The 18,540-nt window shown below is 44.9% G+C and overlaps 2 protein-coding genes across 8 annotated transcripts in view; one reads left to right on the top strand and one right to left on the bottom strand.

Moving 5' to 3' along the window:
* The window catches only part of LOC139760427 (aquaporin AQPAe.a-like), a 41,286-nt gene extending 26,784 nt beyond the window's left edge, over positions 1-14,502 (top strand). The window contains 4 exon segments of the mRNA XM_071683665.1: positions 6,811-7,040; positions 7,677-7,757; positions 10,086-10,223; positions 12,437-14,502. Of these exon segments, the coding sequence (XP_071539766.1) occupies positions 6,811-7,040; positions 7,677-7,757; positions 10,086-10,223; positions 12,437-12,610 (623 nt within the window). The 3' untranslated portion in view covers positions 12,611-14,502.
* Positions 1-18,540, bottom strand: part of LOC139760366 (probable glutamate receptor) — a 183,599-nt gene that overhangs the window by 55,107 nt on the left and 109,952 nt on the right. The gene's annotated exons all lie outside the window — the stretch shown is intronic.

Below are 18,540 nucleotides of genomic sequence, written 5' to 3'. Positions count from 1 at the left end.
TGGAGGGTGGGGTGACGACTGGAGGATGGTGGGGTGATGATTGGAGGTTTGGGTGATGACTGGAGGATGGTGGGGTGATGACTGGAGGTTTGGGTGATGACTGGAAGGTGGGGTGATGACTGGAAGGTGGGGTGATGACTGGAAGGTGGGGTGATGATCAGAGGGTGGAGTGATGACTGGAAGGTTGAGTGATGACTGGAAGGTTGAGTGATGATCAGAGGGTGGGGTGATGACTGGAAGGTGGGGCGATGACTGTAAGGTGGGGTGATGACTGGCAGGTGGGGTGGTCGGAAAGTCTGAGTGATAAGGAGAGTGTAATGCTTCAATGGTAGGGTAACGCAGAGTAGAGTGACTGAAGAGGCTGAAACGAATTTGTAGTTTGGGGACGGGATAGAAGATGGGGTGATGATCTGGTTGGAGAGAACGGTGGCCAGCGGCTGTTGGGTAGAACGTTGAGGGTGACAGAAGGGGGTGATGACTGGGAGTAGAGAGAGAGAGAGTAGCGCAAGAGGCTGGGAAACACACTGGGAGGAGTTGACGGTAACACTCAACCAATACTTTCAACGAACGTAATTACCTTCGACTTTCTCGTGCACATCTCGAGATACCCGGGCTACGCAACAGTCTGTTGTGAAACTCAAGCCAAACCTCGCACCAGGACGTTTCTCCTCCCGTTTCCTTACTATACATTACATACGCCCTCCTTCCTCCCCCACCCAGCCTCACTCCCCCATCTCCAGGAGCCAGGACATGCTCCATGGCGGCCAGGACCTGAGGACATGCCCTGCGGTGTCTGAGAATGCCAGTCCCTCAGGTCTGGCAAACGTAATGAGACACGATGGTGAGGATCCCGGAGCCCAAATGAGGCACTGAATATGCATGAAAGTAAATGATAAGGACCGGTGTTGTTGACCAGGGATCACGCCTGTGTCTGGCCACACGTACGCCCCTCCTCATCAACCAGGTCACACCAACAGGAGAGGATGAGGTGTGCTACACCAACGCGAGGTACACACTGGAGTACACGCACGTAAAACACACACACCAAACACCCCCACAGGACATTAAATATACTCTCCGGGAACCACAAAATCATTATCAGTGGTTGGTGTCCTTGTCAAGGACGTGCACCAAGGCCCCAGCGGAGACCACTCACACTGCGCCACTCACGCTGAGCACCTCACTTCGCCGGAGTACCACCAACAGCTCTCAAGACCCCGGAAAGATATGAAATACAGACAAGAATAATTATATAGCCTCTTATCACGACGCGGGGCGGAGCTGTGGCGCTCTGGTTCAAGGTCGAGGGTTGAGAGGAGGCACTGAGGTACCGACTCAAGGGCCTGCTCAGTCCCCTCTGACCTTCCTGAAGGAGGTGAGGGCACTCTGGTGCGGCCTTTGCGACAGGGGGAAGACGGGATGGAATGTGCTCATATGATGGGCAGCCAGGGCAGGGGAGTGATGCTCTGCAGGTGTAGTGAGATGTATTGTGTGTGTGTTTGTGTGAGTGTGTGTGTGTGTGTGTGTGTGTGTGTGTGTGTGTGTGTGTGTGTGTGTAACGTACTGGCAGGCGGAATCTAACTGGTTCAACACACAGATACATACAAACAATGGTGCGTATACAAAGCATACATGTGTAATGCATACAGCCACGGAGGACACAACACATGTACCCAGCTTGCAAGTCGAACCTGGGTCCCTGACCCTCTTAACTCAAGAGTATGAGAGAGACACCTAGGTACCTCAAACCCTCCTTCAACAGTACCAACATAAACCCACCATCACATTACTCTTCCTTTAGGCACTGCCACCGCCACACTGTGTGCCGTACTCTCCCGCCTGTGTAACCCAAATGTGGACGTAACAATTACCCTCCGCCTGACGCAAAAGGGCGAGACTAGAGAGCTAAATCGCGTCGGGTAATGTGATTACATACCATCAGGAGATGACACGGGAGGCATGACGTGTACGCTGCTCGGCCAGTTACCTGCCCACTTAAGGGGAAAGCCTGATCGCGTTTCCTTGGATGGCGCTCATTCTCGCGAGGCCTTCCCAGGTGCACGTCCCACGGCCAGAGGGGACAGAACAGCTCCCACCCACACTTTGAACCGTCTCGCTTCGCTAGCCCGACTAACCCACAACCACACACCCACACATGTTTCATGTACGTTGTTAAAATCTTGAAACTGAACCCTTTCCTGACTTCAAGCTATACACACACACACACTCCTCCACACAGTGAAGTTCATCCTCCACACAATCATCGTCTACAACCCTGCCACACAGCTGGCACCGGGGATGAACTCCTCCCGGGTTCCATTCCAGTCGATCTGGAGCAAAAGTCAGCAACCATTTTAGCCGCGTTCCAGACCGTCACGACCAATCTTCCGGGACTCGTTCCAGACCGTCGGTAATCTGGATTTTTTTTCCCACGTACAATCCTTCAAGCTGTAACTGCTCAATTTCACCGACAATTGGCTCGTCTGATGACGTTCCTCGCCACACCTTCGCTTCCTCCCGCTCCATCTGAACGCCAGGGATGGATCCCTGACGAAGATAACTGGACTTACTTATAGAGTTCCTTTCCATGATCTTGCTGGGAAGGTTGCTGGGTTTCCTAGGGCGATGCTTCTGTCTTGATCGAGCGTATACCAGAGGAATGCGAGAGATGACACACCACACCATCCGTGATATCACCCCCTCCAACACCCTCCACACTACCTCTTCCACGAGTTCCTTTGCATCAGCCTCTCTCATTCTTCAGGCAATGGTCCTGGCGTATCGCAGGCGCAAATCCTCTCTTTTCTTCATTCAAAATCGTCGCAAATCTGGTACCCACGAGGCGAGGCGCTGGGTTTCTCTTGCTGTGTTTCCAACGATAGGGTTTCTAGTCTTAGCACAAACAAAAAAGTAAACAGTGTACTGCAAATTTTGCTGCGTTCATGGGATGACGAGGATCATATTCTCATAAACTCATTCCAATAATGAAGGACGTGTTCACATATCTCCGGAGGCTCTTGCAACCAACACTTACGTACAGGAGGGGGTTTAGCCTAATGCAATACCAAACGTTCGAAATCCCTCATTCAGACTCCAAAACCCTGACCCACTTTCCTCACGTGGTAACCTGGTTCCCCCTCCTCAAACCTGGCTGCCGGTGTGGTGCCCCGCCATTAACAAGACCAGGTGATAACCAGTCAGCGCCACCGGCTACGCACAACTCATGGCTGCTGTGATATATCGATGTCTTTCTCTACAACGCTGAGTTACGCAACTATTTTTGTTTCCCCAAGTCTTTATACTCACACCAAAGGCTTGTTCTTTTTCAAATGGCAAAAACATATTTCCTTAAAACTGTTAGAATCTTCTATTATCCTTCTACTTTCCTTAAACTATAGCATATAGTTATATATATATATATATATATATATATATATATATATATATATATATATATATATATATATATATATATATATATATATATAAAGAGACGGAGGGAAGCGCAATCCTCATGTGCATCATCATATACTCAAAAAGAAAAATATACATTAAAAACACAATTGTTTACCCTCTGTGTGCACATAATGTTCCCTGTACTGTGCATGATGAAGACACAGTCACTTCCCCCTGGTCTGGCACCTCCCAACTCCCAAACTAACGATGAAATAAAGCATCTCAAGGCCTAAGTTATACACACGAGACTCTCCTTCCTTCCTTCCCTCTTCTCCATCCGCACACATAACGAGCACCTCATCACGACCCGTGTCAACAAGCTGGGGAACTCACTTTCCACAGTGAAGCCATCCACCAGTGGCGCCCTCAAACTCAAACGTCTGTGTGTGTCCGCAAGCATAATCTTTGGAGTAATCATAAGCAATACAGGCAGGTCTTATTTTAGTATTTTTTTTTCCACCACATTCTACTGACCTGTACTCTTTCTTTTACATACTTTTTATGGACTCTAAATTTTCCCTCTAAACTTGTGCTTATATGATGCATTAAATATATGATACTTCTGAATAGTTGTTTGGTAAAAAGAATTATCTGAAGTCGATTATTTATATCATTAATGATATAACAGCTTTCATAAACCTTTACACTAGAGAAGAAGCCGAGTATAGTTACCCATGACTTTGATGTCGTTTTCTGTGGACAACAGTTTTCTCACTAGCTTAACCATACCGACCATCATTCGCCAAAGTCTTTAAAATAACACGATTGCTCCCAAACGCTAATTCTATTCCAGTAATTCAATATTTCTTAACCTCATTCACATACGACTGTCAATCTGCTCTGATGAAGGAGCATGCAAGACGAAGCCACAGATTATTATCTCACCATAATGAGGCTGTAAATGGGTTCTGGACCCCAGGGCTGAGGCGGAAAATAAGAATGTGGTAACTGTATTGTTACCTTCATGCATATTTTGCAGTTGCATGACCTACACACACTTCTCTTACCGATACACATGTTTATGTCAGTTCCACAATGAAGGGGAAATGATGGATACTTTATGTGAGCCTTGCAAAACACTGGTGTGCAGTCTTTAAAAAGGGGGTCACTCTGCATATCAAGTGATGAAGGAAATGCCTCAATACACAAGGAAAACGCTTTCCATTTTCGAGAAAACCAATATTTAGTTATATCATTCATCGTGACATTTAAAGAAAAAACGACAATCACTACTACTACTACTACTACTAAATAATAATAATAATAATAATAATAATAATAATAATAATAATAATAATAATAATAATAAATAATAATAATAATAATAAAACCTCAGCTCAAGAAACTAGAACATGAAAGACTACAGTAACCATGACATACATGAAACTTGATACTAATATTACTTTCAAAAAAACCACTTGCACGCGAGTAAATCCAAGTTATAATGTGCCGCTAATATGCGCCTGCAAGCGTAGCACTGATCTGGAAAGACAGGCCCACGTACTAGTATCCTTTTACAGGTATATCAACTTTCGTATATCATAGACTTCGTCCTTGATACCATCCAGGGGCAAGGAAGAGAAAGTAACCCAACATATTCGACTGAAGAGCAGCTCCCACGTCACAACTACTACTACTACTACTACCCCACGGCTGAGCGAGGGTCTACATCGATGTGCAGATCTTAGAATTCACTGCCCTCCTTTACGAGCGTCAATGCTGACTGCTTTACCTAACGATGGCTAGTAAGTGAACGGTACAATGTGCGAAATACCGAGTCGTTCTTTTCATTAGTGCAAGAATCTTACGATAATGATCATAACGCTTTCTTGTTCGTCCGTCTATATGGTGAACACAGCGTCCAAACATGGCTGCCGGCCTGAACGTGTTTATATACCTGGCGTCCCACTTGTTTCTAAATATATAAGACGATCGCCGCCGCGGGCGGTGGCTGAACCACAGCGCTCCAGATCCATGACTTGCATCTCGCTCAATCTTCATCATTTTTCTCTTAATACTGTAACAGACACCAGCATATTGCTCATAAGAGAATTAACTTCTATACTAGCGGTTGATGCAACGCTATAGGTATTGACAAAGGCGAGTCCGCACTTGGAAAATAACACCACAATTCTTACACTTTGTTTTGAGGAATATCTCTGATCTGATCCCAGAACCCAACAAAACCCACCTTGCTCACAGCGGGATTCCAAATACACAATGAACCGCATGCATTCTGACCACAAGGTTTCGTCCGGAAGACAAAATGAAATAATCCGAATATAGACAACAGACAACGGCACATTGCATATTCCTTTTTATCGGCCATTTTACTAGGCTACTCCGCCTCTGTATATATTATGGTGACTAGGCTACTCCGCCTCTGGCAACATCACAAAAAAAAAAAAAAAACGGAGACTACGAAATCAAAATGGATTAACGATTCAGCCATTCAAAGAGGTTCCAAGATGCCTTTTTTTTTTTTTTTTTACGCTATTAATAGTTTTATGATAATTTTCAACACATGACACGCTGGCTCGTAAATAACTTCCGGTGAGATGAACTGTAAGCAAATTCTTGAATTACGTGATAAAAATACCAGCCTCTTCAGCGCCGGATTACAAAAAATCAGTAGCATTGTTTTATATCATAAAAACTTTCATGACTTGACTGTTTTGTGGGAAAACGAGCACACGAAACAAACAATTATGTTAGGAGTGGAACCAGTGCAATGTGTTTCATGCATTAAACACCCTTAAGAATCATGAGACAGGAGACAAAGATATTATTCAAAAACTTAGACTGAGGTAGATTTTCCCATCCCTTGCACTTCGTTGTCACTATTTGTGCCACAGCAGACGGAAGGTGATATAATATTGTGGGTCAGACCTCGACCAGATGACGTAATGGAACTCTTCGTAACACATAGTCAAGAAAAAATACAGACTATTATTTCCTTGACTTATATATTTCCGACGGTTCAGTTACACTTAAATAACTGCTCAGAGCTCATGCATTTTTCTGTAAGAGAATCGGCCAGCGACCGAAGCTCATAATCCCTCAGCGGCAAACTCCTGCTCAACGGTAAGTCTGACAATGTAATGTCTCACGCGACAAATAATGTCCAGTTAGATCTTATCGTCTACATGTTGATCTGTCTGTTTTAACTGGTTACGTATTGTATTCCCGCGCGATACACAGTAGTGCTAAACATAATGACGGCGATTCATTGTACATTTAATGGTCCTCCTTGAGTGACGCTACTTGTGTGTGGAAACATTTCACTACACCATTAATGCCACGGTACTGAGCCTTGCTTTGTAAGTATGGCAACACCAGCAAGAAGGTACTGAGGTGTGTTACTTGTGTTGCAGGGGGTGACGCCGGAGCGGAGCCAGGGCAGCCTGGGCATGACCTCGCTGGCTCCCGGCGTCAACGTGGGCCAGGCGCTGGGCATCGAACTCATCATAACCTTCGTGCTGGTCCTCACCGTCTTCGGGGCTTGCGATGACCGCCGCACCGACGTCAAGGGGTCGGCGCCCCTGGCCATCGGCCTCTCCATCACCGCCTGCCACCTCACAGCCGTGAGTTAACCCCTCCCCCGTGTTGGTACCCCCTAAATCACCCCCAGATACCACAACATTTCTTATTACCACACTCAAGATATTCGCTCACTGTACGTATATATTCCCCTTTAAGTCACCTGATCCTTTTAGCACGACGATTCCAACCTCGTGCACGACGGTACGACCTCCGAGCACGACGGTACGACCTCCGAGCACGACGGTACGACCTCTGAGCACGACGGATCAGGTCAAATGCCAAGCCATCGTACCCAAAGGTCGTACCGTCGTGCTCTGGGGTTAAAGCAACATCAACGCAGGTGCACTTTACTCTCTCCGATGTAAAGTTGTTTTTCAACATTCAGTAAACCTACCAAACACGTAACGTACTACCACACACAACACGCAAACCAGTTTCTATTACTGCATTCAAACAGGCTAATAATACCTGACTTCCATGACACTCCATTCATTATCTATTTGACATCCTTAATTCGTTTATAAACAGAGAAGTCCATATTTGCGAGACTCAATTACATTCTACCACTAGCACGCCATGTTCCTCATTAATCAACATTTCACATAAACTTGAGAAACACAAGACTGAGTAGTATGTCTCCTTAATTCTTGGTGTTTACGCAGGCGTTTTTCCTCCAGGTGCCCATCACTGGAGCCTCCATGAATCCAGCACGTACCTTCGGCCCGGCTGTCGTCACTGGCCTATGGGAGAACCACTGGGTAAGTTACCTTGTGTGAATACCTGTGTGTTCTCCCTTGTCCTTCGGTGCCTCCCTTCAACCCTTGCTTCGCCCTTGTCTCCCTCGCCTTTCTGTGCCTCCCAGTCACCCTCCCTTCAGCCTCTACCCTTCTCACGGTTCACAGGACACTGCTCGCCATCCTTAACCCATCATCAAGAAATCCCTAATCCATAAGCAACAACTGGAGACCAAGATCCTAAAACCGATGCACCAGGGCCCTTGTCTCAGACCTAAACGTTCCTAACACCAGTCCACAGTGTCCTAACTCCAGCCCCCAAAAACACCAAACCCTACGTTAAGACCACAGCTTTCCACCAGCTTTTAATACAATCCCTGCACTTGATTCCCAGCAATCCTACTTCAAGTTGTGATAATAGCCCCTAAGCAACTCTTGTTCAATTGTTGTTGTTAGTAGTAGTAGTAGTAGTAGAAGCAGTAGTTGTAGTAGTGGTAGTAGTAGTAGCAGCTGCAGCAGAAGTAATAGTAGTAGCAGCAGTAGTAGTAGTAGAAGACAGAGGAGTCTAGTGGCACACTTGACTCCCCGTTGGCTTTCTTTCTTTGTCCTGTGACTGTAGTGTTCTCTGATCGTCTCGTCCAAGCCGCGTCCTGCACCAGCTTTAACCTCATCCTCAAAATCACCTATATCGCTGCCTGATTAGCTTAGAGACAGCACCGAGTTTATAAATCATTATTATACACAAACCTCACCTATGAGGTATTCCGTGTACCGACGACCCCTCTGTCTCCACGAGGCTGGGGCCGGTGAGGTTGGCATGTAGCGTAAACCATCAGTTTACATGTTTCCTCGACTGAACACACGAGCTACTGGCTTTCTTCTGTCGCTCTGTTCCACCACCTCGGACTCCACTCACAAACAGCAGGCGAATGTTACCCAGCTTCAGGCACAGTGTGACACGAATGATTCATCCCGCCATGCGAGGATGTCAAAAACGCGCACGTTCAGCGTCTTCACAAGAACGTAAACCCATTCGAACCTGGATTCATTGCAGATTCCAGAGACGTAAGAGAGAGAGAAAGCTCAGAGATGATGCCTTGTGGGGTCATTAGTCAGTCTGGTAAAACCTGTTTACGTCCTCCCGCCGTTAAAGATATGTTAATGATGACCAGGGCTGTATCAGGCGCCAGTGTCTCTTGTTATAGTGGGTGAGCTTTGTTGGGCAACGCGGTTCATGAGTGTTGAGGGCAGCAACGCAAGGTTTAGTCAAGTGCTGCGGACGTGTACCGCCAAGCTGCAACGCGTGTGTAGTTTGTGTGTGTCGTGCTAGTGTTCCCCAGGGGTGTACGGTCCCTGTTCACGTGTTGTGGAAACTTGCTGCTGAAGGTTTACTGCCTGGAATGTGTGTGTTGTGTGGGCGTGTACCATCACTCTGTACTGTGTGTAACTTCCCGTGTTCTCTGCTGTTGCTGAAGTGTCATCGGGGTTTCGTGTGTACGTCTGGGTGTCGTGTTTAGTCTGGGTGTAGTGGGGAAGACACCACGATGTATTGTGTGTGTGTGTGGGAGGGGGTGGGGGGTGGTGGAGGGGGTGTTACAGGAGGACGGACCACAAGTCAAGTGTATCTGAGTGTAAAATACACCCTCACTGTTTACATGTAGCCTGTATAGCAAGTCTCGTAAGCCTCATTCATACACCCATAACGCATTATGCTTCCCAATAATATTCGCATCAATCTTAGAAAAACATCTGTAAGGTAATTATTATAACAATATATGGATCACGTCACGCAGCCTCGATCATGATAACTACCGTTAAATTCTATCCCCGTCCCTTAAGAACGACGACATGACCTGAGGGCATGACAGCACGACCTTTGACCTGACTTTTAAGGGTCAGGTCAAAAATAGGGGTATCGCAAACTTAATACATGAGGTTAGCGTGAAGCATCAAAATTCTCAATACGAGGCATTCAACACCTGTGATGTTTCCCATGTGTCGTGTGTGTGTGTGTGGCTTCTGTTGTGTCCTGTGCTGCTGGTGTTTGTGGGTGTAGGGAGTGTCTTCAACACTTTAGGTGTGGTCACCAGGTAGGTAAACATCGTTGTAACCAACCATACAATATCTACACCCGGGGCGTGGAGTGCGTCAGATACACCCTGAGTGTGGTGTACGGTGATAAATGGGAGGTGTAATACACCCTGGGTGTGGTGTAAGGTGATAAATGTGTGGTGTAGCGTGGTGGTGGTATATGGTGTAATGTACCGGGTACACCTTCCCCACCCCCAGCTGTGGGGTGACGGTGGGGTGCACCAGGCGTAGTGGAACAGATGACTAAACCTTCTCTTCTAGGTGTACTGGGCGGGCCCGGTGCTGGGCGGTCTGCTGGCCTCCCTCATCTATTGCTACGTCTTCAGGGCTCCCAAGGCAGCCAGCTATGACGTCGAACTCGACACGTATAATAAGAACTCAAGGAATCCCTAAGGTACTGCAACGCACACCCAGTACACCGTCCTTGTGTGTGTGTGTGTGTGTGTGTGTGTGTGTGTGTGTGTGTGTACTCACAGACGGACGAAACGACCCATCGTCGCACATGACACTCTAACCCCAATAGCTCAAGTCTGAGGCACATAATATGTAGGCACGAACTAACACGAGTGTAGGTTTCTCTTTCGTAGTGTCACGACTTACTAATGCACTCGTGGTGAGGGGCAGTGTTGGCCAGGGGGTATCAGCAGTGCTGGCCATGTGTCAGGCTAGTGCTGGCCTGGTGTTCACTCCCTCCCTCTCTAACTCACTAAAATCTAGGTTAACTCCTGGTGTCCCCCCGTGATGCTATGAGGTGCTCCTGGGGTCCAGCTGTGTCTAACCTCCATAGTGAAACTAATTCTAGCTTGCAGATTGGCATATTAACAAGACTGTACACCGCATGGCTGACCCCTCCACACCAACGCCCCTCTCCCTCACCCACCTTGAGTGCGACGCTACGACCCATAGGTATGACGTCCCGGGCAATGACCTCAACTGGCGAGGGTCGTGCCGTCGTGCTCAAGGGGTCAGAGCGTCAAAGAGGTGACCTCTGTATTACAACGACCGTCTCATTTCAGTGCAGCGTGTGTCTAAGGTTGGGGACCCTGCTCCTCAAAAGCTTTGTAAAAGCCTAACATAATTATAATAATAATGATTTTCCTGGGTCAACTCGAGCCACAGTACAAAAATATTAAAGCGAATATACAGGCAATATAAACAGTGAAGTTATAACACAGGAGGTGGGTGTTTGAATCAGGGTGCGATGCGGTGGCAGCTCGGCGAGGTGTGGTACAGAGACCGGGAAGTGAAATACCGGGTGTTGCCGAGTAGCTGAGTCTGGCAAACGGTTGTGGCGAACCCCAGTCTGGGTTATGTACCACAGGGAAATGCTGTCTGAACCGTGTGTTGCGATGAGGCTAAACTGAAAGCTGTGAGGCAGCGACGAGCCGAGACCATGTGTTTCAGGCCAGCTAAGCGTCTGAGACATGACCTGTTGGCACGTCCAAAAGAAACTGATTCTCGAGCGTCGCTAACTTTTGATGACCTGTGAGTCGTGCTGTGGGGAGCAGGCGAGTGTTGCAGGACGCTCATGCTGTTAGGGCAAGTGGGAGCGGCTGGGTGATGAAAATATTACGAGCTAGCGGGCTGCAGCCATGGTGTACCGCATGTAAGGTAAGTTCTAGGTACCAGGTTGCGGGCAATGACAAAACGTCTCAAGAGCTAAAGAGCTGTGTTGCGGGGGCAACTGAATGTCAGAGTCATCGCGTGTTACGGGGGCGGCTGAGGTCCGCGTTGCTGGTATGGCTGAGTGTTTGGGGACCGTGTGTGTTGTGGAGACGGCTGAGATACAGCGTGTTGCGGGGGCAGCTTAAGTCAACGTCACCGTGTGCTGACGGGGAGAAATAGGCGGTGTATGGCGGCGGTGGTAACGTGCCGCTGCTTGCCTCAGTGGCTTCATGGCCTCACGATTAACACTGGTATTACGTGACGGTGTACGGGAGAACACCCACTGTACTCACCGAGACGCTGTTGTTGCTGCTGTGACTCTCCCTCTCCCTACCCTCAGGGTCATCTAACATAAACACAACCAGTTCATGAATTTTGCCTTCCCTGCTTCCTTTATCTAACGAAAACTGATGAGAAAGCTAGAGTGGTGAGACGTAAGCACTAACCAAAGCTAAGAAGAGACCTATGCATCACTAAAGCTAAGGAGAGATCTATGAACTAAGCAAACCTATCGAGAGATCTTTGCACTAACCAAAGCTGAGGAAAGATCTTTGCACTAACCATAGCTAAGGAGATAGCTTTGCACTAACCACAGCTAAGGAGATAGCTTTGCACTAACCACAGCTAAGGAGATAGCTTTGCACTAACATATAACAGCTATTCTTGCATTGGCCGCTCTGAAGTTTTTGCCACCGTGAGCTAAAAGATAAAAGTAAATTTCTGATTATGTCATACCATTATATTTCTGCTGACCCAACTTACTGATACATAATCTTTTTTCCACAGTGTAATCATAGGTTGATATATCTGACAAAAACAATGTAAATAAACATTGAAATTTGCCAAATCTTCTATTGCGGAAAAGTTCAATTACCTCTGAGATATCATTCATGCTAAGATCAACAGGGAAAATGTACTAACCGGATCTAATGTGTACTGTACTGCAGGTGTACTGGGTAGGGCCAGTGCTCGGGGGTACTGCAGCATCGTATGTGTATCAGTACTTCTGGCGGACTACCCCTCCAACAACGCCAGCCAAGGACCCCTTCAACGACCAGGCCGTAGCCTTCCTACCCCAGAACGACCAGGAGGTCGTCACGGACAGGACGACCTGCATCTGAGCCTGAGGGATACATACCTCGTACACCGAACCTAAACCACCACGTATACTACACCTAAACAACCACCTACACAACGACCTACACCAGACCTAAACCACCACGTATACTACACCTAAACAACCACCTACACAACGACCTACACCAGACCTAAACCACCACGTATACCAACCTAAACAACCACCACCACAACGACCTACACCAGACCTAAACCACCACGTATACCACACCTAAACAACCACCTACATCAGACCTACACAGCCACCTATACTGGATCTAAACAGCCATTTCCTCATACAAAACCTAAAGGAAGTACCTACACCAGAACTACAAAACAACACTATGTAACGAAGAATCACATGACCAAGTGAAGGAACAATACGCGACACAAGCATCACAAATACCTTACTTTGTTGTCATTTCTTTGTTTACAAATATTTTCATGAACAAAAAACACACCAAATTTCACGATGAAGAGTAGCGAATCAACTCTGAATATTCACGATGTTCATCACCTTCACTAAATATGAATCATATGTTTCATTCTCCATGTCATAAGTTCATAATGTACACAAATTATGATATATATATATATATATATATATATATATATATATATATATATATATATATATATATATATATATATATATATATATGTTTCAATCCATAAGGTATGGTGATGAGGAATATCAAATGTTCATTACATTTCTCATGTTCAACCAAGTAGATAATGCAATTCTCCCTCACTACACCTGTTATTGTAAATACACTTACAGCTGTATCATCGTAAGATGGAAATTACCTCGACAACGCTGACCGCTCTGATGAGACCCAACCTGACTTAATCTGGGTTAATACCTCAACAACGCTGACCACTCTAACGAGACCCAACATTAGTCTACTCTGACCTAATCTGAGTTGATTAGGTCATGGAGTGGTAATTAGGGCTGGTCGTCTCAGCAATTAGTGGCGTAGTTCTGGGTTCATACAGAGGTCATACACTCGGTCTCCTACTGTTACAGGTCGTGGGTTAGACCAGTTTGATCTACGCTGATTAACCTTTCGAGCACTACTGTACGACCCTTGGGCCGGCTTTTGACCTAATCCCTTACGGGTCAGATCCCAAGCTGGGACCATCATTCCCACAGATCGTAACATCATGCTTAAGCGGGATAAGGTCAGGGATAGGTCATCTCATCAGAGGTGAAGGTCAAGGTCTCATGACCCCATCATGTTCCTCACCGCCATACCACACGTCATACCCTATATTCAACTACAATATCATTAAGGCAAGAATTGAGATTACATACATCTTACAGCCCATCTTCACGGACCTAAAACAAAACAGCTAAAAAAAGAAGTGGGTTAAAGTGTATCGCCTTTATCACATGATGGAAATGCACGTATATGTATTTAATTAAAATGATATAATTTAAGTATTGTAAGATAATCCAGGAAATATATTTATATCCAGTTTCTCATTTTTATACATGCCAAAGTGTACTGCTATTCACTCTACAGCATAACACGTAGACTAGGTACTTTAGTATGTATATCATATCAATGTAATATAACAATCTTTTCATCACTGTTATTACATCTGTTTTCCTTTCCATTCATAGTTTTGGTGTCAAAAAGCCCCATTCATGTGGTCTACATCTCTCTCAAGAGCACGCGCGGAACCCTGACTCTACTTTCTACAAGCGAACCCCGATATACGTTCGAACTGCCGTCCTCGACACACCCGTTCGAATCGCGTTTTTCAAGACCCCGAACGTATAGCGAATTAACGTATATCAGAACGCAGTATCCCATGAAGTCCAGTTGTAAACACCTCTCAGAAGCATCCCTGAGCTGAGATTTTCCCCGAGGCACACACACACACACACACACACACACACACAAAAAAAAAAAAACCGGATCATTTAAATCACACTTTTCCACACAACTGACGGAAGCATAAAAACTGGGAAGTTAAAAGAGGAGGTCGTATGCGTGGGTGCTCCAGTGACGCGTTTGAGCGGGGTACAGGCTGTGAACCGTAGTATAACCTGGTATACGATGCTGGGGACCACAGTCCAAATGTCAAGTGGCAAAATCCACCCAGGCAGCTCGGATCTCAAACCAATGTCGACACTACGAGAGACAGAAAACGGAGCGACACTACCTAACGCTCATACCAACACAGTACATAATGTAACACGGTACACATGTGTACACACATGTACTGTGGACCAACACGGTACATAACGTGTACACATACGTACTGTGGACATATTTTTATTTCCTCCACCAAGAGTATATAATCTAAAAGCTTTACGTCACCGAACACGAGACGTAAACTGAAATATAAAAGTGGTAATCATCAAAAGAAACTTAATAACAGATAATCGTCACACTAATTAACGTATATCGAGGTATGCTTAAGTATAAATATTTATCAATATATGCAACATACAACTGAGCTTCCGTCTCAAATTATATATTAAGTTTTCATATCACAAAGAAGCTCTGATATTCTACAAATTTTAGTTTAAATATAGGGAGAACTAAATTAGGAGAACTCTTAAACAGTTAAATAAATACCGAATATAACTTATTTTGCACAAAATTCATTCATGACAATAGTACAATCATAATTATATCGATTATCAATTATTAAACCGATCAGTGTAATGCAAATGTTTGAAGGTAAATACATCCATTAAATATAAGCAGAGTTTAAAACTGTGCATAAATTAGCATATTCTCTCAAATTTCAATAGAACTCAATTGCCAATTATGTAACCCGTGAATGTCGACTATTTATATACAAGTACAGCACTGGCTGTAGGTTCACGTGACCAGTGACCTGGTAAACCTTTGAAGACAAAAAAAAAAAAAAAAAAAAAAAAAAAAATCCAGTGTCTTTGTCTCGGTACAACCCACTCTGTTCTCTGAGTAAAGCCTTCTATTTACTTTTTATTTGAGTAATAAATATTGTCTGAATATCCAAGACTTTCACTTCCTTCCTGTGTGTGTGTGTGTGTGTGTGTGTGTGTGTGTGTGTGTGTGTGTAATTACCTATTCTACAGTGCAATCACCTACCTGTATGGTACGAGACGTGTTCTGAACCTGCTGGGCCACATGTGCGCCTGAGCAGTACTGACCTCACGCGAGGTGAATGCACAACTACGATTTTGACCTCTGACGACCAAGCCATCTGGGTCAACGGCCCTAACACCAGCAATTGTAACACACAGTGGCAATACTAGTGATCCCTGGGATGTGTTACACAGACACATATTCTCAACCAACACTGTACTTACCCACGGCTGTAAATACAAGCAAGTTTACAAAGATGATAATTTACCCTCTGTAACTACAAGCAAGGGTCACATGTAAGACAGTGTATCCACTGTAAATACATGAAAACTCGGATAACTGAACCCCCCCCCTGTAACTACAAGCAAATTCATAGAAGATAAGTGATCACCTGTAACTATAAGCATTGATCCAGATAACATAACCCATCCCTTATAACTACAGGCTAGATGACAGGTCAGACACTATACTGTATCTCCTGTAACTCAAAGCCAAGTTACAGGTACGGTAGGTTACTCGCTTTACTGTAAGGGAAGTTACACACATGGAAATCACGACCATGAAACGGATAACTTCCCCCAACACTGTATTTCAAGATACAGAACACACACTGATGAAAATTGTGAGGTAAAATAATGAGAGGGGATAAAAAACCACATTCTTTTTTAGAATTTTCTTGTGCAACCCCTAAGTGAGTGTGAGTGAGTCAGGGAATTAGAACCAATCAATCTAAACCCCAACATTTCACTTCATAACTCCGGAGTCATTACACAAGGAGGAATTCTGGGGGCCCTACACTTTACTTGCCCACACCTCAAAGATGAAAAATCGCAGAGTATTTCATATATATATATATATATATATATATATATATATATATATATATATATATATATATATATATATATATATACCTAATCCAAACTCATCCTTGGAGACAAATGACCTCCACAAAGACTTGGAATGTGAACTAATAAATCTGGCCATGCGACATCACCCCACAAATGCAAGTCAAGGTAGAAACCAACGTAATTTGTCTCAATTTGACTTCTACCACTTCAGATTTACCGCCGAAACACACGAACACACACCAGACACGAAAATACGTCACAATCTAATATATATATATATATATATATATATATATATATATATATATATATATATATTAATATCAAGTATGAATTCTCTGTGCGCTGTGCAGAGAGCCAAGTCAAAAAGGGCCAAGATGTACGTCTACCAAGCCACAGCGTAAACCCCAAAGTCTCTGGGGCACTTACGTCATGATTCACTTCTTGAGCGCTACATAGAGATCGTTACCATACCTCATATCGTGTCATTATACGGCAATTAGGACGGTTAATGAAGATACGCTCCACGTATCTAATTAACACATTTCCAATGATATTCTCCAGCAATCGAGATGGTCAAAGAACGCAGCTCCATCAGCGAATGCAATTCATGTAATTATCACGCATCTCATCTCATGATGGTTCTGCTGGCTGAGAAGAATTCCTACACCGAGCTAGACCAACCAACGCAGCCTGAGAACACCCAGCTACACCACACGATCACTATGTCCAACCAAAACTCATTGGAAAAAAAAAACGAAAAACACCCAGACCCACATTTCCATCGCGTCACCTTGAGACAACAGGACTAAACTCTGGTACTAAACTGCTGTCATTTGTAAGTGACCTTTCATCTCGAGAGTGGAGGTCATGACCAGAGCTCTACCACCTACTAATGACCTTCCAAACCCACCAGGAGAGAGAGAGAGAGAGAGCACAACCACAATTATATCATCATCTGCTGCTGTTGCTGACCTTTCCACACAGGGTAGGAGTGTCCACCTTGCTTCTGACATCTATCATGGACGCTTAACCTTAAAAGAAAACGCCATGACCGCAATATATATATATATATATATATATATATATATATATATATATATATATAGAGAGAGAGAGAGAGAGAGAGAGAGAGAGAGAGAGAGAGAGAGAGATTGCTTAGAAAGTGGTAAAAGTGAATTACTGACCACTGAATCAGTGAATAAATCATAGAGACAGCTTGTGTGTGTGTGTGTGTGTGTGTCTACTACCGCACTCTCTCTTGTTTCCAATCCCACGCACCCTGATTCAATCACCTCGCCACAACACACTTCCATCTTCACAACCCACAAGAAAATGTACTCCACCAGACCACACACACTAACCATTCACAGCCTTTACGACCATTCACCACACACTGAAACCAATCGTCTGCCATCACGACCAATTGCCACACTCTAACCACTTAAAAAAGGTCATACAGTTGTGCTCAAAAACGTCGTGCAATCGATCAAAAAAGAAAAGGTCGTGTAATTGTGCTCAATTGCGTACTTCTCAAGAAGGTAAAAGTACGTTCTTATAAAGATCGCCTCAATCCACATCCAACATCCTCAATATATATACACACACACCAACAAAATTACCTTCTCTTCCTCATACATTCTGCACCAGCAGGTGTATGACGCATCCTACACCTGGGAGAGCAGGACAGGATACACCCCCGTCTGCCAATCTCAGGTGTACTGCCACCACGAACACCGACGTACACCTCCTGCCTGCTGCACCTGGGGACACAATGTTTTCGGCAGGACAGACAGACTAGATCCCAAAATGACGACTATCCCATAAAAGGACAGATTATCAGATATGTTGAGAGCCTATCACATATAATGACAAATAACCCATAAGTTGACAGCCTGTCCCATACCCCGAGACTATCCCCCAAAAAATGACAGGGGATCCCACCAGTTGATACAAGTTGGTAAACTACCCCATCAGTTGACATTATTATCTCCT

Source organism: Panulirus ornatus, chromosome 36 (genome assembly GCF_036320965.1).
Source record: "Panulirus ornatus isolate Po-2019 chromosome 36, ASM3632096v1, whole genome shotgun sequence".
Classification (NCBI taxonomy): Eukaryota; Metazoa; Arthropoda; class Malacostraca; order Decapoda; family Palinuridae; genus Panulirus; species Panulirus ornatus.
Note: the sequence above shows the minus strand (reverse complement) of the source record. Positions and strands in the feature narration are given on the sequence as shown.